Source organism: Odontomachus brunneus, unplaced genomic scaffold (genome assembly GCF_010583005.1).
Source record: "Odontomachus brunneus isolate Ranch 3 - 2012 unplaced genomic scaffold, Obru_v1 Obru_scaffold_165, whole genome shotgun sequence".
Classification (NCBI taxonomy): Eukaryota; Metazoa; Arthropoda; class Insecta; order Hymenoptera; family Formicidae; genus Odontomachus; species Odontomachus brunneus.
In genome coordinates this window covers 112,657-135,434 of record NW_022639615.1, presented here as the reverse complement: position 1 = coordinate 135,434, position 22,778 = coordinate 112,657, and the positions used below count along the sequence as shown (strand labels likewise).

General features: G+C 30.9%; 5 protein-coding genes across 7 annotated transcripts in view; 3 read left to right on the top strand and 2 right to left on the bottom strand.

Annotated features, from left to right (window-relative positions):
- The first annotated feature begins 439 nt into the window (after positions 1–439).
- On the top strand, positions 440–4,009 carry LOC116851109 (cuticle protein 21). Its single transcript, XM_032830177.1, has 4 exons — positions 440–758; positions 1,557–1,740; positions 2,231–2,445; positions 3,421–4,009. The coding sequence occupies exons 1-4, from the start codon at positions 702–704 to the stop codon at positions 3,577–3,579; spliced, it is 615 nt and encodes a 204-aa protein (XP_032686068.1). The 5' UTR covers positions 440–701; the 3' UTR covers positions 3,580–4,009.
- Positions 4,010–7,667: 3,658 nt separating this feature from the next.
- On the bottom strand, positions 7,668–9,504 carry LOC116851108 (synaptosomal-associated protein 29). The gene is made up of 2 exons (XM_032830176.1): positions 9,122–9,504; positions 7,668–8,809 (listed from the first exon to the last, which is right to left on the bottom strand). The coding sequence occupies exons 1-2, from the start codon at positions 9,377–9,379 to the stop codon at positions 8,285–8,287; spliced, it is 783 nt and encodes a 260-aa protein (XP_032686067.1). The 5' UTR covers positions 9,380–9,504; the 3' UTR covers positions 7,668–8,284.
- A 517-nt stretch (positions 9,505–10,021) lies between these two features.
- Positions 10,022–17,028, top strand: LOC116851091. Of its 3 annotated transcripts, none has more exons than XM_032830146.1 (11): positions 10,022–10,359; positions 10,600–10,720; positions 10,872–11,157; positions 11,414–11,984; positions 12,073–12,307; positions 12,424–12,620; positions 12,710–12,820; positions 12,915–15,830; positions 15,910–16,148; positions 16,279–16,531; positions 16,671–17,028. In XM_032830146.1, exons 3-11 carry the CDS (start codon positions 11,075–11,077, stop codon positions 16,728–16,730), a joined length of 4,665 nt encoding a protein of 1,554 aa, XP_032686037.1. In that variant the 5' UTR covers positions 10,022–10,359; positions 10,600–10,720; positions 10,872–11,074; the 3' UTR covers positions 16,731–17,028. The 3 variants fall into 3 exon arrangements, with proteins under 3 accessions (XP_032686037.1, XP_032686038.1, XP_032686036.1); XM_032830145.1 differs by having other exon boundaries at positions 10,066–10,359; positions 10,553–10,720; XM_032830147.1 differs by lacking the exon at positions 16,671–17,028 and having other exon boundaries at positions 10,051–10,359; positions 10,553–10,720; positions 15,910–16,185; positions 16,279–16,417.
- A 564-nt stretch (positions 17,029–17,592) lies between these two features.
- LOC116851093 (asparagine--tRNA ligase, cytoplasmic) lies at positions 17,593–20,769 on the top strand. The gene is made up of 10 exons (XM_032830149.1): positions 17,593–17,763; positions 18,053–18,114; positions 18,291–18,701; positions 18,762–18,919; positions 19,014–19,157; positions 19,234–19,382; positions 19,459–19,587; positions 19,654–19,903; positions 19,984–20,247; positions 20,341–20,769. Exons 2-10 carry the CDS (start codon positions 18,102–18,104, stop codon positions 20,470–20,472), a joined length of 1,650 nt encoding a protein of 549 aa, XP_032686040.1. The 5' UTR covers positions 17,593–17,763; positions 18,053–18,101; the 3' UTR covers positions 20,473–20,769.
- A 213-nt stretch (positions 20,770–20,982) lies between these two features.
- Positions 20,983–22,778, bottom strand: part of LOC116851089 (dmX-like protein 2) — a 19,435-nt gene continuing 17,639 nt past the window's right edge. The window contains exon 33 of the mRNA XM_032830135.1: positions 20,983–21,352. The gene's annotated coding sequence lies outside the window, so the exon portion shown is untranslated. The remainder of the gene's footprint in view (positions 21,353–22,778) is intronic.

Below are 22,778 nucleotides of genomic sequence, written 5' to 3'. Positions count from 1 at the left end.
ACAGCTGAACATTGATCGCTAACGTAAAGGAGATCTGCTCAGTGAATATTGTCATATGTAATGAATAATATTATTTTAATAGAGGGATATTATTATAAACCAAGCCCTCTTCTTGGCAACGTAGCTAAAGTAAAATAAATAAAAAAAAATAAATAGAGGTATATTAGATAAGATAGATGTAAATAGTGTTTCAAAAGTTTCATATTAGAAGTCGTTTAAAAAAAATTTTTTTTATTTATTATAAAAGATTATAAAATTGATGGAAAAATAGAAACGATTTTTTTTTCAAGATAAGTAAATTATTACTAAATATATCCAGAAGTGCTTTATTATGAAATAAAATTTAAAAAATAGTAAGATGTATTGCGATAATAACAAGCTCAAAATAAATTGCGTATTCTTGTTAATAATTAATCGAATGTTTTTGCAACCGATAAAGACTTGTCATCGCATCACTTGTGAGTATATATGTGTCTTTTTATATATTTTTGAGGATATATTTTTTACATACTTCCCCACCGTGAATTCTTGCATTTCATTATTCTTACATTCGATACATGCGATAGGTTTGCAAATATGAATTGTATAAAAACCGTGTCGGTGTGAAGATACCTTTACAAGCGATACCTCCACCTTTTCGACGATTTCTTATAATACTTTCACCATCGAGCTATTCCCGCAGTAAACGCTAATCCACGTGTATGAATATATCGATGAAACAATCCGAACTCCGCAGCTTCGTAATGAAACGCATAATAGTAAGTATGCAAAGTGTATATGTTATTAAACAATATATTTTACAATTAATAAGTATTGTAACAATTAATAAGTTTGAAACAAATCCGAGAAACAGAATATGTAGTTTTTATCCGCAATGAACTTACGTCTGTCCGCGACGAAATTGTCCTCGTATATTTCTTGTTTAAATTAAATAAAGTTCCAATATTTGTAAGTTAAAAATCCACGTAAATGTGTAATAATAAAAAACTTTGGGTATTTCGTAACCTTGTCATAATTGTGCGAATTCTTTGGACGTAAAATAGTTTTTGTGACGAAAAAACCAGTTGATTTCGTAATCGTACTCATACTCAGCAGTTTATTACGTAAGTACGCAGCTGCATGCATTGTATTGCAATAAAAACTGAAGTTTTTCACCTTTTTTGCTACGTAATAATTAGTTAAATGAATCGTCGAAGTTTGTAAGAAACTTTTCTTATTTATTGCAATATGTGAATCAAACAATCATACAAAACACGAAAGAATGTTTTATAGATAAACCAAAAAAGAATTCGATTTGACTTTACTTTTGCAAAATTTCACCAAAACAAGAATCTTATTTCAGAATTAATTTCGAATCAATAATGTCGTAATTTTAACGTTAATTTAAATATTAAAAACGTTTGAGAATGCGTTTAATATTAAATATTAAACGTTAATTTAAATATTAAATATACTGAAAAAATAAGTCTTGAAAAAATATATTTAAACTTCGACAATTCATTTAAACCGATCGTAAGAGAACTCAATTTTTCTCATACTCTAATCATGAATTCTAGATAGCCGCTGCTTTGATTAACATTTGTTTGGCGGACGTATCGCATATTTTACCAGGATATACGACAACCACCACACCACCGCCACCTCCGAAACCTTACAATTTTGAATATAAAGCGGGACGATACCCAGGACACATCGACCGTATCCATCAAGAAGCCGGAGATGGAACTGGAATTATTCACGGTAACCACAATAATTGTTTCACCTTGTAATTAAAGTGCCAAAATCGATATAGTTGTATTAGAAATGTTGTTTCTCTCAACACTTAAATTTATCATTCTCAAACGCTTCGATCGATTCATGTATTATTTATTTATATCACTTGTATAATAACATCATATTACTTCATCAACTGTCATTTCCCTCAATTAAAACTGTTTTTATATTGGAACAATGTGTAAGATGCTGAATTGTCCCGTTATTGAAATAATATAAATTAGAATTTAAAATATCGCCTGATATAAAACTTACATTATGCTGTATTTTGTGAGAATTAATTATCTATACTTTAATTAATTATTTATTTAGTTGGCTAATTTAGTATCAGATAACGTACGACGGTAATATTCTATAGAGAATAAAAGAGAATAAAAGAGAAGAAAAATGATTAGAAAGAATATTGTAATAACGTTTCGTAATCACGAAATTTTTTCATAACTTGTACATCTTTTAGGATCGTATTCTTATATCGACCCGAAGTATAAAGTGCGCACGGTAGAATACACGGCTGACAAAGCCGGATTTCATCCTGCCTTGATTAATTTCGAGGACACTCTCGCCCAGCCTGTCGACTCAGAAGCTGTAAGACTGGCCAAGGATAAACACTTACGTCTCTACCAGAGGATCGCCGATGCGAATGCTCATAATATTCCAGCGAATCTGCCACAGGTAATTATATTATACAGGGTGTCCCAAGAAATTGTATCTACACTTCAGGAGCGTATCGAGAGGACACCGTAGAGCAACTTTCTAATAAAAGCTCATCTATACAGCACAAATATCCAAAATACATTTTAGATAACATACATCTCTGAGACGTCTCTGGGATGTATTTTGGACATTTGTGCTGATAAGTATGTTCACGAACGAAAAACAGAGGCGCTTTCGGCCATATCGTTTAAACATGATGCCACGATAATAATAATAAACGTATGTTAGATAATTTTCAAGCAATTTCATCATACTTATTTGAATCTACTAAAAGCTAACTACATTGTCTTATGTTTTGCATAGGCGATATGCAGCCAAACAAGCAACTCCAAGACCTTGTAGTTTCACAATTTGACCACAGCGGACATAAGTTCCTATTAAAAAGCTGCTCTATAGTGTCCTCTCGATACATCCTTGAAGTATGATTAAAATCTTTTGGGACACCGTATATACGACAATATGGGACAATGTAAAATCTTGAAGTATTTGAATACGAAAAGGAAAAAAGTCACGCCAATTAAAAATTACGAATTTTCAGCAGAAAGACAAGAATGTAATATTCAGCTTGCTTCAGTGTCGAGTAGTTTTTTATAAGATATAATTTTTTATATACTATGTATATTTTGTTGATACTTTGAGAGGTACTTTTTTTTTACTTATTTAATATCACGAGAGATTGTTCGTAAAAAATTGTAATGATAATTCAAATTTACCGTTGTAATTGTGTGTATGTGTGTGTGATATAAATTTTTAAAATTATCAGATAAATATGTGTAAGAGAGAAAAATTGAGATATGATTAATCTATTTAAGCAAACTCGAGAAGAGATACGATAAAATTCAAAAACTTCAGTGAAATGCTTCAACCTAGCTGTTTTGCTCGCAGAATCGTTTCGCGTTATGTTTCCGTCTAATTTGCCTAATTACTCTGCAGGATTCAGCGAGCGTGGCAAACGCGAAGGACAGACATTATCAACTGTACCACAAAATTGCGGAACAACATGCAGCGATTGCCGTACAGAGAGAAGCAGAACGATTGGCTTACGAGGCAACTTCCGTCGCCAACGACGTAGATGATCATCGAACGTGTTAATAATTTATTTTGACGTAATATATGACTCTGAGAAGAAATTGCCCGAGCGATCTCATGAATATTTTTTGTCGCGGTTCACTTGTCAAGTTCATACGAGCGATTAAAACGAGTATGCGCGATTATACACAAGAGTTTTATGCGTCGCTCCGCACAGCGGAACGATGCTAATTGTACCTTATTATTTTCTATAATTAGTCCTGATGTATACATATAAATATAATAAGATAGTCAGAGAAATTAAAGTCAAATAAACTACGATATTGATAAAGATACCAATAAAAATACCGACTAACAATATTTTATCTAAAAAGACTACAGATGATGAAGTAATGAAATAATGCTTGAGATAAGATCTCAATTATGCAAATCAGAATGTCTTGTATTAATCGTCTGACTTATAATAAATCGAACCTGTATTACGTTCATCTAATTTGTAAACTTCCTTCTAACAAATAAACCTACCCAAAGGTTACATTTCGATTTCTTTCTAATTTGGTACAAATGTAGAAGTACAAAAATATGTAGGTCATATTTTTTCATTTTGGCCCACTTTGAGTTTCGCGGGTAGTTTATAACTTTTTAATATTCTCATTCTTATCATCAACAAGTGCAACAAAAATATATAAGAAATAAAATTAAATACAAGATATAGGCGTTTTTAGTTTGTTGATTGTGAACATGAAGTCAAACGTGTAAAATTATTTGTATAAATAATAAAATGTTTAAACATGTAAAAAGTTGAAAAAAATTATTTATACAAATAATTTCTCGATTTAGTCAAGATTCGAACCATTTTTTATTAATTTAGCACAGATTTGAAATATTTCGGTTGGAATCTTGGCTAAAGAAATTTAGAATGATTCGTGTCTCAGCTATACTGATTTTGTTAAAATTATTTAACTATATTTTGTATTCAATTTTATATCTTATGCATTTTTGTTGTACTTGTTGATGATAGGAGTGAGAACATTAAAAAACTATAAACTGCCCGTGAAACTCAAAGTAGACCAAAATAAAAAATATGACTTAAATATTTTTTGTACTTCTACATTTATGCCAAATTAGAAAGAAATCGGAGTGTACCTTTTAAGTAAGTTTACTTATAAGTATCAAACACTTTTGCGCAAATGTACAATGTTGTATGCGAACGTAATTACTTTTCATTGATAATGAATGAATTTATATGAGAACAAATGCGCAAATCATAAATTGCAAATTTTACAAGGCTCTAATGCAGTGCGTGCGTTGTGTAACTATTACATGTTGTTGTATTCTCGCGCCGGTATTTCATAAAATTTGACGAGCAACGAAAGGAAATAACGTTACGCGACTGATAATCGTTACATATATCTGACTTCGGCGTTTGTTTTTTCACATTTGCAGTGTTTCGTTAACATGATTGCGCGCGCGCGCAGTAGTGTGAACAATACTAAAACTCGTCACGTTTAAGTCGTTTTTAAGTACCGGAAGCGTCGTCGCGCAAACAGTTTTCGATGAAAGATACATAATACAATTGCACCGTGGCAATATAAAAACAACCATGGTGCTGGGCTCAATAGTTCGAACAAGTATTTCGACGAAAAATGAAGGTCTTTGGTCTGCTGTATCTCTTTCTACTGTACATCATGGTAAGAAAGTTATTATCTGTGAGCACTCAAGGATAAGCGAAACTCACACCTTGCACTTGCACTAAGAAAGAAATATATGAAAATATATTTGCGGTGTGTAAAGCTTATTTTTGAGAAATAAACTTTTATCCCACAAATAGATTTTAAAATATTTTTTTCTTTATGTGCCAAGATTCGCGATAGAAACAATATCTCTCAAAGCCGTAAATATGAATAAATGGCGTCTATTTATTGTTTATTTCTTTCGAGTAATGATAAATTATTAATTTTTTTTTTACTTGTTTCTTACACGAAGAATATAAGAATGAAATTAAATAAAAGAAATAAAAGAAAGATAATATAAAATTTGAGGAAAGAAACTTTTGACGTGAAACGTCGCTTCTGTGTTTCTAAATTTCTCATTATCCGATATCAAAACGGAAAAGTGTTGACTGTTAGATCTGATTTCTTACTATGTGTTTTGGACGACATTAGAACGAAAGGATAAACGCGAAACACAGTTTAGTACAACGATGGAAGAATTTGTATTAGCAAACATTCTCTTATCACTCACCCCTTTTCCTAGGCGACGATGTGCATGAGCATCGGGAATCCTGTCGCTGCGATCGGCGAGAAACGTCAAGTTTTCCGCCGATCTGCAATAGCTTGCAGAGGCCGCAACAATACTGGATAAACGAGTAAATAAAAATTAATAGATTATTACATGCGACAATTCAAGCGGTTTGATAAATACTTAATCTGACACACAAATATACACACAGACACGTGCACACACACGTATAATTTGTCAGGGATATTAACAAATTGATAGATTAGAAATATATCTGATATATAAGTATCTGTATTCGTACTTTGTGACTAACCCCTAAACGTAGCTATCAGCTTGTGAGTTGATTGACCTTCCTTACACGATTAAAACTCAAACAATTATATTGAATACTAAGTGCGAAATACGAATGTCAGTCTCGGCGAAGATATTGGTTTAGTCTACAAAAGCCGCAACAAGCTGCACTTTTTCATACTTACTTTCGTCTAGACATACATAATTGCAATGCTCCTTCAATTCCGCGAAGTATCATCACATGTCATCTTTTTGTGTCTTATATTCGCTCTTCACTTATTATTCAGAACTTTACTCACGTGTAAATAAACTTTCACTTTTAAACAAACGTATTCGAATTAGAACTCACTAGCGCACAGGAGCAGTTGAAAGAGCGTCGGTTAAATACGCCATATTGGCGACTTCGATTGAATTTCTCGAATGCACAACTATCGATTCTCTCGCACTTCGATATTTTCGATAAAATCGATAAAGTCAATATATATATATCTGTTCTTTTTTGCTACACTCCCTACACTAGCTTGTGTTCTAGTTTCCTTTTCCTGTTTTACAACAAGTCACAATTCTCTCAATGAAGTTTTTCTGTTTAAGTTCCGTAAGTGTACACTATAATTCAGTAAAAAACAACCGATCTATAAAGAAATTTAAATTCTGTTTTCTTTAGCAACACTGTCTACACTTCCTACACTTTCTCGCAAATTTCTTTTTTATCTTTTTCGTCCGATTTAAATATATACATATATACACATACATATATATACTTATACATATATATATTTATATATATTTATATTCATATTTATTTATTTATTTATTTTATTTTAAGTACAGAAAGTGTAACAGCATCAATCAAAAGAACAGAACTATAGATATTGTTTCTTGTCGTATAAAAGAAAAAATAAAATTTACGGAACAATTGTATATTATCTGTATTATTTTTAAGTCATTAATATGCTACAGATTAATTAATTATGTATAATAATGTTACAGACGGAAATTATGGCAAAACACTGAAGACACATAATGTAAAAAATATGGACCTGAGAATTATAGATGGCCTAGATGAGAAATTGGAAATATTTTTTCTTCAATCTCCACACTGTAATTATATGATGTATTATTTTAAAGAGAATATATAATAATACATTGTGCAGATCTCTTATTTGTCTTTATTTGATTTTAACAATGTATCAATAAACAATGATTATTTTATGGTTTAATGAATAACAAAGAAGTATAAATCATTTGGATTTTTATTAAATAATCCTGGCAGTCATAAAATGCATATTTACTCATACACATTTCTCATTATTACATATCTTGTTTTTTGCATATTGATATAATTTCACATAATTTTCTGTATAACTATCTATACTGTATAATAAAAGAAAAAACATTAAAATTGACGAATTATATTACTATGTATATACAATTATTGTCTATTCTATGATACATTATTTGCTATTGCTCTTCACTTTCCATAAATCATTAGCTTTATTTATATACAGTACATATAAAATGCACCTAAGCTATATAAATTGTAAATAAACTGAGTAATGATAAATATGAAACATCCAACATCATAAAAAAGAAGTTTATGTTAATTTTCACGAATATTATGCAACTTATACAACATAGGTATTTTATTCAATAATAATAAAATAATAATAATAAAAGTAACATATTTTTTAACTTTTACACTATCATATGCCCATGTGTGCGAAATTTGTTTTGCCAATTTTTTAATTTCTTTAATAACTATGAAAATTGCATATTGATAGATAGTAAAATAATATCTCAACTTAGAACTAAGTACTATACGTGGATGTATGCTTATCACAGCTTTCATGTCTTAAAAGGCTACAAAATCTTGAGAAACGTCAATTAAAAGCTCTTCGTGTAGCATACTCGCATATAAACATATCATATGTGGTTTTGTAGCAACGATAATTGCTCAGATCTTCTCCCTATCAAAAATCATGTATCGACGATAAATCATTCTAACATTGTACTATTACAATTACATTGTAATGATCGCAATCGCGCTTTGTGAAAAATTCTATAAAATGCACCGTACGGTATAATCGCACGATTAATGACATGTATTCCACATTCAATGACAAAGAAATAAACGTCAAAAATTCATTCCATTGTATAACGTATGTCTATACTTCATATAAGTATAGTTAATATTATGATATTACAAGCAAGACATCTGACATAACGGTTTCCAAATCTATTTTTTCATTAAATGTAACATATCTTTGTTTTGCTTCTGTAACATTATATCTGCCTTCTCTGTCTTATCAGTGATATTATCAATTAAATCATTTTGCGAGTCTATTTCCTCCGACAAACCAATTGCTAGACTCTTCAGTCTTGCCAATGACCCACTCATCTCATTTAAATTCTGCTCCAGAGCCTTAGTCACTTTGTCTTTAGGAGGTTTAGCATCCTCATAATCATTGTCATTAAAGTTTCCCCTTATTTTCATCGATGAGTATGAATTGCTCATATTACTTTGTACTTGCTCTATTGAATTGGATAATGCTGGAGATGTTACTGATCCAGAGCTAGAGGATTCTGACAATTTTGTTGATGGTATTGGAGCATCCAGAGATTTACCGCTGAGATAATTCTTCAAACTACCAAAAACACTTTTTATACCTTGAATATGTTTCTGACTAAATCTTAGTGTACTATTAATGTCATCTAATCTCTTCTCTGTTCTTTGTAGCTGTTCTCTTTGCCTAATTAACTCCTGAAAACAAGAATTTATACATCATCACTTATTATATATTAATGATAATATAATCATTGTTAAAAAATCAAAATTAGAAAATTAGAAAATACTAAAAAGCTTAATTAAAATAAACAGATATATTATTATATATAATTATATGTAAAAATATAATTTACAACATTTTATACAATTTTTTTAATAGATACACATTATGTGTGTATTATATTATAATAGTGGGAGTCGCATGTTACAATACGAATCTTATATCATTTGTCTTCTATGCTATCTGTCACACTGGTAATGATAAGACTAATATATCATTACAATTACCTCAGCTGTGGCTGCACCAATTTGCTCAGAATCTCTTAGAAGCGAGACAGATCTTTCAGAAGACTGTATCGTACGTTCCTCTATATCTCTTTTACGTTGCAACAATTGTTGGCGTTTCTGCTCGAAATCATTGTCGTGATAACGCTCTACGGGTCGAGTTCCTGGTGGTGCAACTCTCAGAAACGTCTCGTCATCTATGTCGTCTTCCAAAGAAAAGAACGGGTTTTTCGGGTCGCTCAGATAGTTATGACCCGCCATTTTCAACAAACCTTTATTATGCAGGAATTATCGTTGGCTAAATTTATTCTTGACACAAATCTTTCACAGACCCGACGATCTGACAAGCATATCATGAGGACACGACAATAACTGGGGCTGCGTTCCGAAATTCACTGCCAGTTCTATAGTATACGTGACATAAATTATAGATTTTCAATACTGGCAGTGAATTTCGGAACGCAGCCTGGGTGTGAAGATAACAGCGCATGCGTCTGGAATTTTGATAGAAAAGAAGTCTGTTCATTTTAAGGCCCTTGCACAATGCCAGGCAATAAAAATAAGCATTATTAGCCAATAGGAACAGGGAATAGAAATAATTGACCAATCCGAATTTCTATTCCCTGTTCTTATTGCCCGTTGCCTGGCATTCTGCAAGGCCCTTTAGTTGAACTGTTTAAACTGATATACATTAGCTGCGTTCGCTTTGAGCGCTTACGCGCTGTAAACGTCATTCTATCTTTATCGCTCATTACATGCGGGAAGAAGATAGAATGACGCTTATAGCGCATAAGCGCTCAAAGCGAATGCAGCCATTGTTGCAAGTTATAGATGCTTTCCAATTGGAGCAATGGCATAGAATCACTTAAAGCAAAGTGTTTTCAGCCAAATATTGAAACTGAAACTGCTTTCCAATTGCTTAACACATCTTGACACACACGTACCAAAATCAGTTTATTGGTCATATATTACGCAAAGAACTGGAAAGCACCCTACGGGTCTTTATCGTTACCACCGCAAAATGCACCTAACAAACTTAAAGGCACACTTTGTTAGATGGCGTCTCGAAAATGCGCCTAGCTCTGGCCACTAAAATCAGACTGGTGGTCTCTCTTTACTCCTCATGAGTTTAAATTGAAAAAACAGATTCATAATCACCTTTAAGTATTGCAAAATTATTCACTTTTTATATATTCAGAAAAAAAATTATATAATTGAGGGCCGATTGTTTCAACCTTTTGGTAAGCTACTTGGAAAACAAATTAAAAACGAACCACACTTATATCAGACTGAAATTGATTGAGTTGTCAGAAATCGATGTGGCAATCTTGTGCATGCGCTCGTGATATTTTTTACTCCGGTTTATGTTAGGTTAGATTAAGTACGAACCGTCAGCTCAGTATCACTAATAAAAATACATTCGTAATATTCAAGTTTATTCCTGTTGTTCGGTCTCTGTGAAATGAAACGTGATCCCACAGATGAGAAATACAGAAAACCACGTCAACTCAGGAACACTGCATTGCAGAAATTTATTCGCAATGCGTCGCTTATTACAACAGGTCTTTTTGCTATAGCAATGTACATTGGTTACAAGAGACAGTAAGCATTTTTATTATATTTTTATTTTTTCAGTGCGCATTTAAATCAACAATTTGTATTTTTCATTTATATTTTACTTTTATCAATTCCAAAATCATATCTTAAACTCTTGTAATACTTACATTTAATTAAACTTTCTTGTATTTTATAGAATTGCTCCATATGTAAACAAAGGACAAAGTAAAGAGGATTTTGGTATGCAAAATCCTGATTTATTATTAAATGAACCTATTTATGTTGAAATCTTATTTAATAAACTACTAAACGTTTGGAAGAAAGAAGCTGTGTCAGAAACCACAAAAAATAATATACAAACTGATAAATAAAATTTGAGTAATTGAAGTTTATACAAGAATGATGGACAATGAAGAGGACAGAATACATAACCTCAATAGTCTAGAAGGAAGATTAAGATTAAAAAAAAGTTATAAGGAAAGGTAATATATATAACATGCATATATATTAAATCTCAATCTTGGCAAATCTATGTAGTCTATATATGTAATTTCTTAAAAAAAGATAACATAAAATAAAAATATATTTGAATTATAGAAAAATCTTGTTTTTATTGTTTGTATTGTTTCTCCTATTTGCGTTACAAATAAATATTTTTTTTATTGATAATATACAAAAAAATGATATTTACAATTTTAAAGTATAATTTTGTAATAACATATATTTTTCTATTTATAGTATAGATAATCAGATTCATCTTTCTGATGACTCCAATAATGAATGTAAAAAAAATGATTCAATCTCAATTAATGTACCACAATCTTCATGTGTGGATGACAGCATTATGGATTTTAAATCACCAAAAAAATTTATGTCGCTAAAAAATATCAATAGCAATAAGCTATTAGATAAACCTAAAAAGAAAGTATCTCATTCTAAAATTAAAATTATCAACAATAAAAAGAAAGCTGATAGTAATAAACTATTGCAGAATAAAAAAAATATACATGATACACAACAAACATCAATTGAATCATCCTTCTTTAAAACTGAAAATAAGATGAACTTACCGCAGAGTCCAGCAAATGTTAAAACAGCTTATGTATGTCCATTATGCTTTAAAAATCTTAAGGACGAAAATTCACAAGCTGTACATATGAAAAGTTGTGCGATAAAAAATAATGTTTCTACAAAGAAGCTGTTGAATGCTATGGAGCTACAAGAACGTCAAGCAGCAGAAAGAAAATCGTTAGGCTTACTTTCTGCTCCTATATTACAAGACAAAAAAAAGCCTGCACCACGTAAAGCAGTACGTATCTAATATAATATACAAAAATATTTAAATTAAATCTGTTTAATGTTTAATAATTTTAAATGTGACTATGTGACTTTTGTAGACATTTCAAGATGATTTTAATCTTGAGCTTGGTTTAGCAATTTCTACATCTCTGTATCAACAAGAAGAAATGGAAATATTAGATGAAGCTGAAATCATAGCTATATCATCCGGTCCATCATTACCAGATAGCAACAAAGAATGTTCTCAGAGAACAACATTGCAAAGCTTTGGCTTTACTAGTAATAGAAGTGTATCACCAACAAACAATTATCCTATCAACAAAATGAAGAGAAGTACTTATATATTAATTCATATGTAGAATTAAAACTTTTTGTAACTAAAAGCAATTACTTTTATCTATGGTTCTGAACTTACTTGTGTTATCTTGTTTTGTTTTTTATTTAAATAGGAAAACTCAATGAACCAACTATCTTACAAAGACGTACAGCTGTAGAAAGAGAACGTATTTTAGCAGAAAGAATAGCCGAAATACTTATGGGCCACGAAGATTTTACTCAAAACACCAAGGAAGAAAATGAACAATCTATAGATGTTAAAGAGAAAGTCGTTATAAAGAGTAAATTACTTCAGGAATTACATAAAACTGTAACTATATATCCAACTTTTAATTTAGTCCAAGTATTTCCTGACCCAAGAGAAATAAATTTAAAAATTTCTTTCTCATTATTTTTAAGGAGAATACACTGTGGGATAGAACACGTTTAACTCCAAGTAAAAATGTGTTTTATGTAACGCAATTGTCTTCTCAGATAATACCATTGCCAGAGAAAAATTATAAATTAAATGTATGTAAATTAATTGCTATATTAGTTAATTATTTACAAAATATATTTATGTGCATAACATACAATTACACAATGTGTACATTATGTTTTACAGGAAGAACAAAATGTTAAAAAGTTCACAGATCGAAATGACAAAGAATCTTTAACTAAAGAACCACAGGAAATAAAGGAAATGCAGACTGTAAGTGCAACAGATAGCAATGAAGAATTAACAATTTCCTCGAATGAGATTAAAATATATTGCAAAGAAACATTTCTCAACACTCTTGCAACAGACTGGCGAAACATACTGAATGACAGTTCTGCCAGTGATATCATTGTGTTTGTAAAAAACAGCAGACACATTTGGGTGCACAAATTGGTTTTTTATGTACGTTGCACAAATATTTTACTCGATGTAATTTCCAATGATACAGAATTCTCTACTGCGAAAGAAAAGATTTGTTGGATTGATGTAGACTATGATGTTGCCTTAGCCTTTCTAGAATTTATCTATTGTGGGACAATAGATAAATATTCGAAAATACACGATTCCAAGACGTCGTTATTTGCTATTAGATCATTAGCAAGGAAGTACAAAGTAAATGATTTATTTGTTTATTTACGTCAAAGAAAATTCGAATTTAATTTAACAGAACCTGAATATGAGAAAAGTACAGAGAATATAATTTCAAACGTAGGAAAAGCTTTAAATATTCCGGAATTTGACAAATTTACTTGCAAAACATCGCCAAAACATCACACGCGTAATGATTTGAAAAACACGCAATATGTTCAAAAAACTCTATTACAAGAGGATATCAGTAGTACCTTTCAATCTCCTGGAAATAGAGAGAGAGAAAGTTACGTACTTGCAGAAGATTCCTGTATTGTGGAAGATGAAAAGACGGTTTCAATGAAATCATTGGAGCAAATAAGTTCTGAGAACAACACGTCGAGAAATCGAGGCATTAGCTTATCTCCTGATATATTCGACGACACGCTCGACGTAATAAAACTTGATGATAAATCCACAACATATTCTAAAGGTCATGAGGATTCAAGTAGCCACATATTATTAAGTTTAATTAAACAGGATGCGGATATTAATATAAACAGTCAAGAGTTAACCAAGAAAACTGATAATGCAAAGTATTCAGAGTTGGATGAAAATATTTTTGCATGTTTAAAAAACGAAGAACAAAATGTAATGAAAATTTTGAAGCCATCCGATGATTTGCATAAAGATTCATTAATAGACACTCCTCAAAACAGTAAGCCAAAGGCTATTGAAAAGCATTCTTCAAACACAGCGAGACAGAAAAGCAATCTCACATTATCTATTGAAAGAATACAAAGAGAAAACGCAAAATTGGATTCAGATTTAGACTCTGATTTAGATATTACGACATATCCTAATAAAATGTCTCCAAGAAGATATTCGAATCCATTCTGTATATATAAATGGGGTGATTCTGATAATGAAAATGCTGAATCTGATAACTATAAGCAATCAAGTAAAACGAGGAAGAAGCTCGGTAAATTAAGTATAATAGAGCAACGTATGCGATCGTTTGCCGATAAAAATCCAGAATTTTATTCTGTTTCTTCTGATAAATGTGTACCAGATGTTAAACAAACTAACGCTTTGTCTACATTACTCGAGAAGATGACAGAATTTTCTCGTAATGACACTAAGCTTTGTGATTATTCACAAAATATTTCAACTGAAGAAGATGATACCTCGGATTTAGTCAATATTGAGCCATTGTCGATAGTACACTCACTCCATACTAAGACAACAAATCAGTCGTTCAATGAAAGCATTTATGACTTAAAAGCAGATGAGAGAGGAGACGAAACAGAGATTTCTATGTATTCTAAATATATGAGAAATCATCACGATAATAGCATAGCAAAATATCGCCCAGCAATTAAGAGAAACGCATTAGATGGTAATCAGTCTGATGAAAGCGCATTATCGGATATACTGAACAAAAGCGGTGACACCAACGAGAATGATATAGCTATGACTCAATCTTTCTTGACGCAGAAAGATACAGATGTGATTATTTCATCGGATACAGAAGTTGAAAGTGTATTTTCCAGTGATAACTATCCAGTCGACCTACATAATGACGACTCTAATTATAAAGATTATCCACAATTCTCTAAAAAAACAGGAGATAATAAACAAGATATTGAGAAGGAAGAAAGTAATAATTCACCTGATATTGAAGAAATCCCAAAAGCCATAGCAACAGATTCAGAAGAACAAAAAGATATTAACAGCACAACTAAATCAGATCGAATTAAATTCAATGATAGAGATATGACACCAGATATTGAAGATGCAGAAATTAATATGATCTTCACGCAAACGAGATCTGATTTAAATGAATCGAATAAAGATGAAATTGACAATCATAGAGAAGAATTCATACCAAGTCCTATTATGGTATTTTCTAGTCCAGATCTAAATACAGAAAGTCCATCTTTTGATAAGGAACATTGCATTAAGCACGTATCAGAGACAAATAGCCGTAAGTCGAGAAAATCTACTAAATTTTCTTTTAATTTTGAAGAAGATATATATCTTGCAAACGTTGACGTCGATAAATATGAAAAGAATCATACTTTACAAAAGAGCAAGTCAGCTAGTGTATTGAACATAGCAGAGTTCAAAAAAGATAATTTACGCAGATGCAACAACAAAAATAGTCGTAAAAACATCATAGATGATTATAAGACAACTAATAATATAATTCAATGTGAGAGTTTGGATCATAATACCATGACCTTGACCCAAAATTCTACAGATGTTAGAAAATTTAAAAGAAAATCCTTATCTGAGCAGCAAATAAGTATTAACAAACTACGTGATCAAAAAGATATTTCTGAATATGCATCTGTGCAATTTCAATATAATTATAGTCAAAATATTGGGAACATTAAAACTGTGTCTAAAATAATTGATAAAGATGTCACACCACCACCTGATTACGATGGCATGAAGACTCCTGAATTAGATGTAAGTTTATTGAGAATAAACCATTATAATTAAGAACTTGCTTTCTTAAGAATGAGAACTAATGTTCTTTAATTTCTAGAGAGAAATGAAGAGATACGGATTGAAGGTACAGAAACGTTGCCGGACTGTAAAATTGTTAAAACACATATATAATGAACTTCATCCTTTAGTACCTATAGATGAAATAAACACAGAACGGGAAATTGCTGAAGTATCAAGCGATGAAGAGGGCCCACCGGCGAAAAAACTAAATACAAATGATAACAGTATAAAAAAATTAAATAATCTAGAAGATGAATTGCCTTGTTCTCAAGATAGGTATAAATTTTGATGAATTACCTTGTTCTCAAGATAGGTATAAATTTTATATAAATATTAAATATTTTCCTAGCTTAAAATAAATTTTGTATAGATATCAATAGTAATGTGATAATATTATTTGTTACAGTAATGAGAGTGTGAATTCCATTAAAAGTACAATCAGCAAAGAAATAGAATTTTATGAAACTGAGTCATTACCAGTACTGGAATATTCCTCAGACATTAAAGAAGCTTTTATAAAATTGATCAATGTTGATAAAGATTTGTATAATAAAATATTGCGATACGAGTCTGTAAATATTGACAAATTACATGCTACATTACGGTCACATGGGCTTAAATGTAAACTTTCTAATTTTATAAATTTCTTGGATGAACAAGTAAGTTTCTTCTTTTTGTAAACTTTACACAAAATCATACAACATATACTAAGGAAATCTAAATATTAATGTAATATTTAGATTATATTAGAAATATAATTTAAATATAAATATTCGTAATTTGGAATTTCTGTTTCAGGGTATTACATTCTCTATGCCGGAACAAAGTACGAAAAATAGAACACGTAGGAGAACATAATCTTGTATAAATGAAATAATTCTAGAATTCATTCTATTGGAAGAATTAATTTTTATTGCCTTATATTATGAATATTCTTAAATAAAACATTTTTACCGTAAGTAAATTTATTACTATTATAATACGATATAATAAATTTATTATTACTGTTACAATACAAAGTTAATATAGGAAATGTAATTTATATTTTATATATACAAGGTATCTATTAATCAATTTATTTGATACTGAATTATTGCTTTGATGTCTTTATATAAACTATTTTATACACACCTAATAAATTATTAATAAAATTTAATGAGACTACAATCCTGTTATTGATACGTATTATTGCAAAAAGATCGTCTTCAATACAGTGCCAGTTTTAAAATCGTAGCACTAGTCTATGAATCATTCATGTACCTATTTTCTTCGCGCAAACTCATGAAAATGAAAAGTTTCATCGACAAATTCAATAAAACTTCATTTTTCACAAATTTATACGAAGTGAACAGGGAGCCTATTATGGTTTTGTGTGAAAAGTGAACGAATTTACTAGATGTTTGGTCTGTTCTTTTTAGCTGTACTGCTGAACTGGTGCAATAAGTTAGAATGAGATAAATATATTTTTTCTCACTTTAATTTATTGCACCAGTTCAGCAGTGCATCTAAAAAGAACAGATCACTTAATTAATGGCTTATTGTAAATGGCCCTTAAGACTCAACCGCATTGTAAACGATTTTTAAAAGTCCGTCTCACCTGCCGTTGAGCCGTACTACGATTTCGATTTTACTACGAATATGGGCTGCGTTCCGAAATTCACTGCCAGTACTGAACATCTATAGTATACGTGACATAAACTATAGGTTTTCACTACTGGCAGTGAATTTCGGAACGCAGCCATGGTAGTGGACCTCGTGTTATAACATGACCGAAAAACGCTGCTGATGAAACGTTGCAATTTATTGCATTTATAACGCATAAATATATAGTAGCGAATTAATCGCACGTTACTCAAAGTGCACACGCTAATAGAAGAAAGAATACGGGAAGGTTAGGATACATTTATAAAATCTATAAAATACTTTTTATGACAGTATATTAGCTATAACACATGGTTTTACCGCATCGTTTAATGTATCGCACTAAAAATTGGTATTGTTATATTTTATTATTTTTCTATATTTGTATTATTTATATAATAATACTACTAATTATGTACTATTTATTAATTATTTTTTCTATATTTGTATTATTTTATATACTAATATTACTAAATATCGCTATTAACATAAAATTGCATTCAGAACATTGTAACATGATAAAATATGTGTTCTTATAGAATATCCAGTTTAAAAGCAGGTGTATCGGTTGAAATATCTGAAACAGAGATGACATCACTAGGTAAGTGTTTCATCAGATTAATGTAATAAGATATAACAGAAATAATGAATAAAAATATATAAAAAAAATTTTTTGCATATATGTACACAATGAATTCACACTTGACATATGGCTTATTATTAATACAAATAGTTACAAATATATATACAAATGAAAATATAATTGTACTATTCTAGAAGGCATTTATACATCAGAAAAGAATGGCAATGATGAAACAGGAGATGGCTCAGAAATCAACCCTTATAAAACTATTTTAGCAGCAATGCGTCATGCTGGTAAAGAGCCCTTTCCAGTCATTTATCAGGACTCTCGTGACAATGATAAGAAGTATGAACCGGCATCTAAATCTCAATTAAAAAAGATACAAAAAATCTGGGTTAGAGAACAGTACAAAAATGAGGAAAAGGAAAAAAAACTAGTAGAAGATGAAGAGAAGAGATTGAAGAATCTCGAAGAAGCTAAGGCAATTGTTATAGAAGAGGATAAATCTTTACCAGATGCAAGACAAATTAAAATAAAAGAAGCTATGAATCATAGAGATGAAAGGGTTAAGTTATATGGATGGGTGCATAGATTAAGAAGACAAGGTATGCAATATTATTAAACTTATTTTTGTTTACATAATATCTTATTGAATGTTCTTATAGGCAAGGCTCTTATGTTCATCACACTAAGAGATGGAACAGGCTTTCTACAGTGTGTGTTGAGTGACAAGTTGTGTCAAACATACAATGCCTTGGTCCTTGCCACAGAAGCTGCTGTTCAAGTGTTTGGAACTTTAAAAATTGTTCCTGAAGGGAAAAGTGTATGTCTAATATGATAAACTATGTTGTACAAATATCATTGATATATTCTGCATCTGATTAATATATGCTTGTGTTATTATTATTTAATTTCAGGCACCTGGTGGACACGAACTATGTGCTGATTACTGGAAACTTGTTGGTCCATCACCTCCAGGTGGTGCAGACTCAATTTTGAATGAAGAAGCCTTGCCTGATGTACAGTTGGACAACAGGCATATAATGATACGAGGCGAAAATGTATAATAGAAAAATTCTGAAATTCTCAGCAATTAGTTACAATTTTACTGAGATTAAGAGGAATTTGTTATTTCAGACATCTAGGATTTTAATCATGAGATCTGTACTAACGCAAGCGTTTAGGGATCATTATAAAGATCGCGGTTATCATGAAGTTACTCCACCGACTTTAGTGCAAACTCAAGTGGAAGGTGGTTCAACTCTTTTCAAATTAGATTATTTTGGGTATGTATAGAATACACAAACAAATGCGAGCTATTAATGTCACGATTACAAGTTAATAAAATTATATTGTGTTTAGGGAGAACGCTTTTCTGACTCAGAGTTCTCAATTATATCTTGAAACATGCCTTCCGGCGATGGGAGATGTATATTGTATCGCTCAATCATATCGGGCAGAGCAATCAAGAACGCGTCGTCATCTTGCAGAGTTCGTACATACAAATATATTTCGTCTAAATTATATTCAATTCATTTATATTCTTCATCTTTTTAGATTTACGCACATTGAAGCAGAATGTCCATTTATTACATTTGATGATCTGCTTGATCGATTGGAGGACTTGGTTTGTGACGTGGTTGAGCGAGTTTTACAATCGCCGCTCGGTAGTCTCGTCCAGGAATTAAATCCAAACTTTAAAGTGCCTAAGAAGCCCTTCAAGCGTATGAATTACAGTGACGCGATCGAATACTTGAAGGAGAACAATATCACAAAAGAAGACGGTAGCTTTTACGAATTCGGAGAGGTATAAATAATATACCCTTAGTCTTTTACTCTTTACGCTTGGACTATATGCATATATAATTGTATATTGTGTCTTTCCAGGATATTCCAGAGATGCCAGAAAGGAAAATGACAGACGCTATTAACGAACCAATAATGCTTTGCCGTTTTCCCGCTGAGATAAAATCGTTTTACATGCAACGTTGCACAGAAAATAGACGCTTAACCGAGTCTGTTGACGTGCTTTTGCCGAATGTGGGTGAAATCGTCGGCGGCTCCATGCGTATCTGGGACTATGATGAAATGATGGAAGGTTACAGTCGTGAAAATATTGATCCGACTCCGTACTATTGGTACACGGATCAGGTAAGAAAGACAAAACAATAATATATAATAATAAAACACAAGTCACAACAGAAAAGCAACGTTATAGATTGGATCATGTTACTTGCTTTGCAGCGAAAGTACGGATCCTGTCCTCATGGCGGTTACGGATTAGGGCTGGAACGGTTCCTATGTTGGTTGTTAAACAGATATCACATACGTGAAGTGTGCCTATATCCGCGTTTCTTGGAGCGTTGTCGCCCATAAAAGCATTCCACGATTTTAGCTGAAGACTAACGAATACTTAGCGCAAAGAACTTAGCTTTGTTTAAGGCCGGTTCTACATTAGTTGTAAGTCTCAAGGTCGCAAGAAAATTGACCAATCACAGTCAATTCTTCTTTGATCGTAAGAAGAACGATCGACTGTGATTGGTAAATTTTCTTACGATTTGCAACTAATGTAGAACCGGCTTAATATATAAATTATTATAATAAAACTAGCAACTGTATTAGTGGATGCACAGCGTCTCAATTTTTTCCAAATAAAAAGAAGTGTTATTCATATGAACTTCATATGCAATTAAACATGTTACACTTCTTTCATACACAAACATATATATATATATACATATATATATATATATATATATATACACACACATATATACTATGTTCTGCAAGATATATTCTACTATTGTGTAACATATGAATTTAACAATAATACAGTACTCTTATAATAAACAAGTATATGTATATTATCAAAAGTTGGATTTCTGATTGACTTACAATTTGCACGTATTTATTATATAGTCAAATACACAATACCATAAATTTTGCTTACAATGATTTAAACAGAAGATTCACAAAACGTGTGATCAAAATAAAATTGTAAATATTCTCTTTCCACAAGTTCCTTACATATATTATTCAATCGAACAAGAGAGAGGGGGAGAGGGAGAGAGAGAGACGTATACATAACATCACGCGTATAGTCGTACGGACGTGTATATAGCAGATACAAGTGCGAATTTAATTTATCCTATATAGTCATATACACGTATATGCGATATATTGATATTCCTTAAAAATCGGATTATTGTAGATTGTTATCAGCCTTCTTCAATCAGGACAGAATGCAGACTTTAGCCTGTAGTAAAAGCGTTTAAAATTGTTAGGCAACGGATATTATTTACTTCTTTATATTGTAATGAAGTGTGGTACCATCTTGCAATATTGGATTAAAATGCAAGAGATCAATAAATGTTCTCATAAATTTATCATATGAATCAAACAGTGAAATTTATATATACATGTATAATTTGACTATCAAAATTAATATGTTTGCTGCTAATTTAAGAAGTTCATTGCGTGACAAAATACAATTTAAGTGTCAAATACATGAAAGCTATGGGTACTATTAATATTCAGATCTGTTCTATGCATTCAAACAAGTTTATATTAAACGATACTTAATCAATTCACATGATATTTACAAAACTGGATATGAGGAAAATACATTTTATCTAGATATATGTAAAACTATTGTCGAAACTACTATTAAAACAGATTTAAACGATTTGAAAAACATTGGCTCTGAAAATTGCCCGTTATTCTTTCATTTATTTATTAATTAGTAACATGTATTTAAATAATTCGATATTTATTGCAATGACGTATACACGATAATATAAGTATATTAGAGCAATCTGCTGCGTTGCATTATCATGTGAGTATATCACATACATATTTCGAAAAAGACAGAAAGAAAGACCTTACAAAGATAACACAGATTTTAAGTTCTATGTATTTTACTCATTATCCAAAACAACCTGTCGCTTTTGACATGTCTCATAAGTAATATTCGTATTGAATAAATTACATTGCAGAGTAATGATCGTGAGAAAGCGTTAAAGAGGAAATATTTTAAATACACACGAAGATTCGTTCGAACCAATTTATCGGACTATATTACAGAACAATAACTTACATTGCACACATTGTCTCTATTTCAACAAATAATACACAGAAATCATAGTTTCTTTTTAGAGCGTAAAGAAATACTTCATTTTGCTAGTCATAATCGCTATAAAGATCAGCTAAATTGCCTTTAAATTATTCGCTGCTAAACAGTAAAATTGATTAACTGATATATAAATACATATATTACATATTAAAATATATATGAAGAGGTACATAGATTATATATTTTTATCGAATTGTTAATATTACTTTCACATGTGAGAAAGGAATGATCATCACATTAGTAAATGTATATGCTGCTCCATACGAAATACATTTTGGGAAACATACACAGTACCGTTCTAACATGGCAGCCGTTCACGGTGCCACGGCTACTCGCTGCTTTGGTTTTCTTTTTCTCTAAGTCGGAAACACTTCGATACGCTATCTAAGATTATAGCTTGCTAAGTTTAGACTATAGAACTTCAGTTTTGGACAACAACAATATTCGTGCGGAATTAACTACTTCATGTAAGTAGCTTTCTCAATAATACATATATATATATATATATATATATATATATATATATATATATATATATATATATATATAT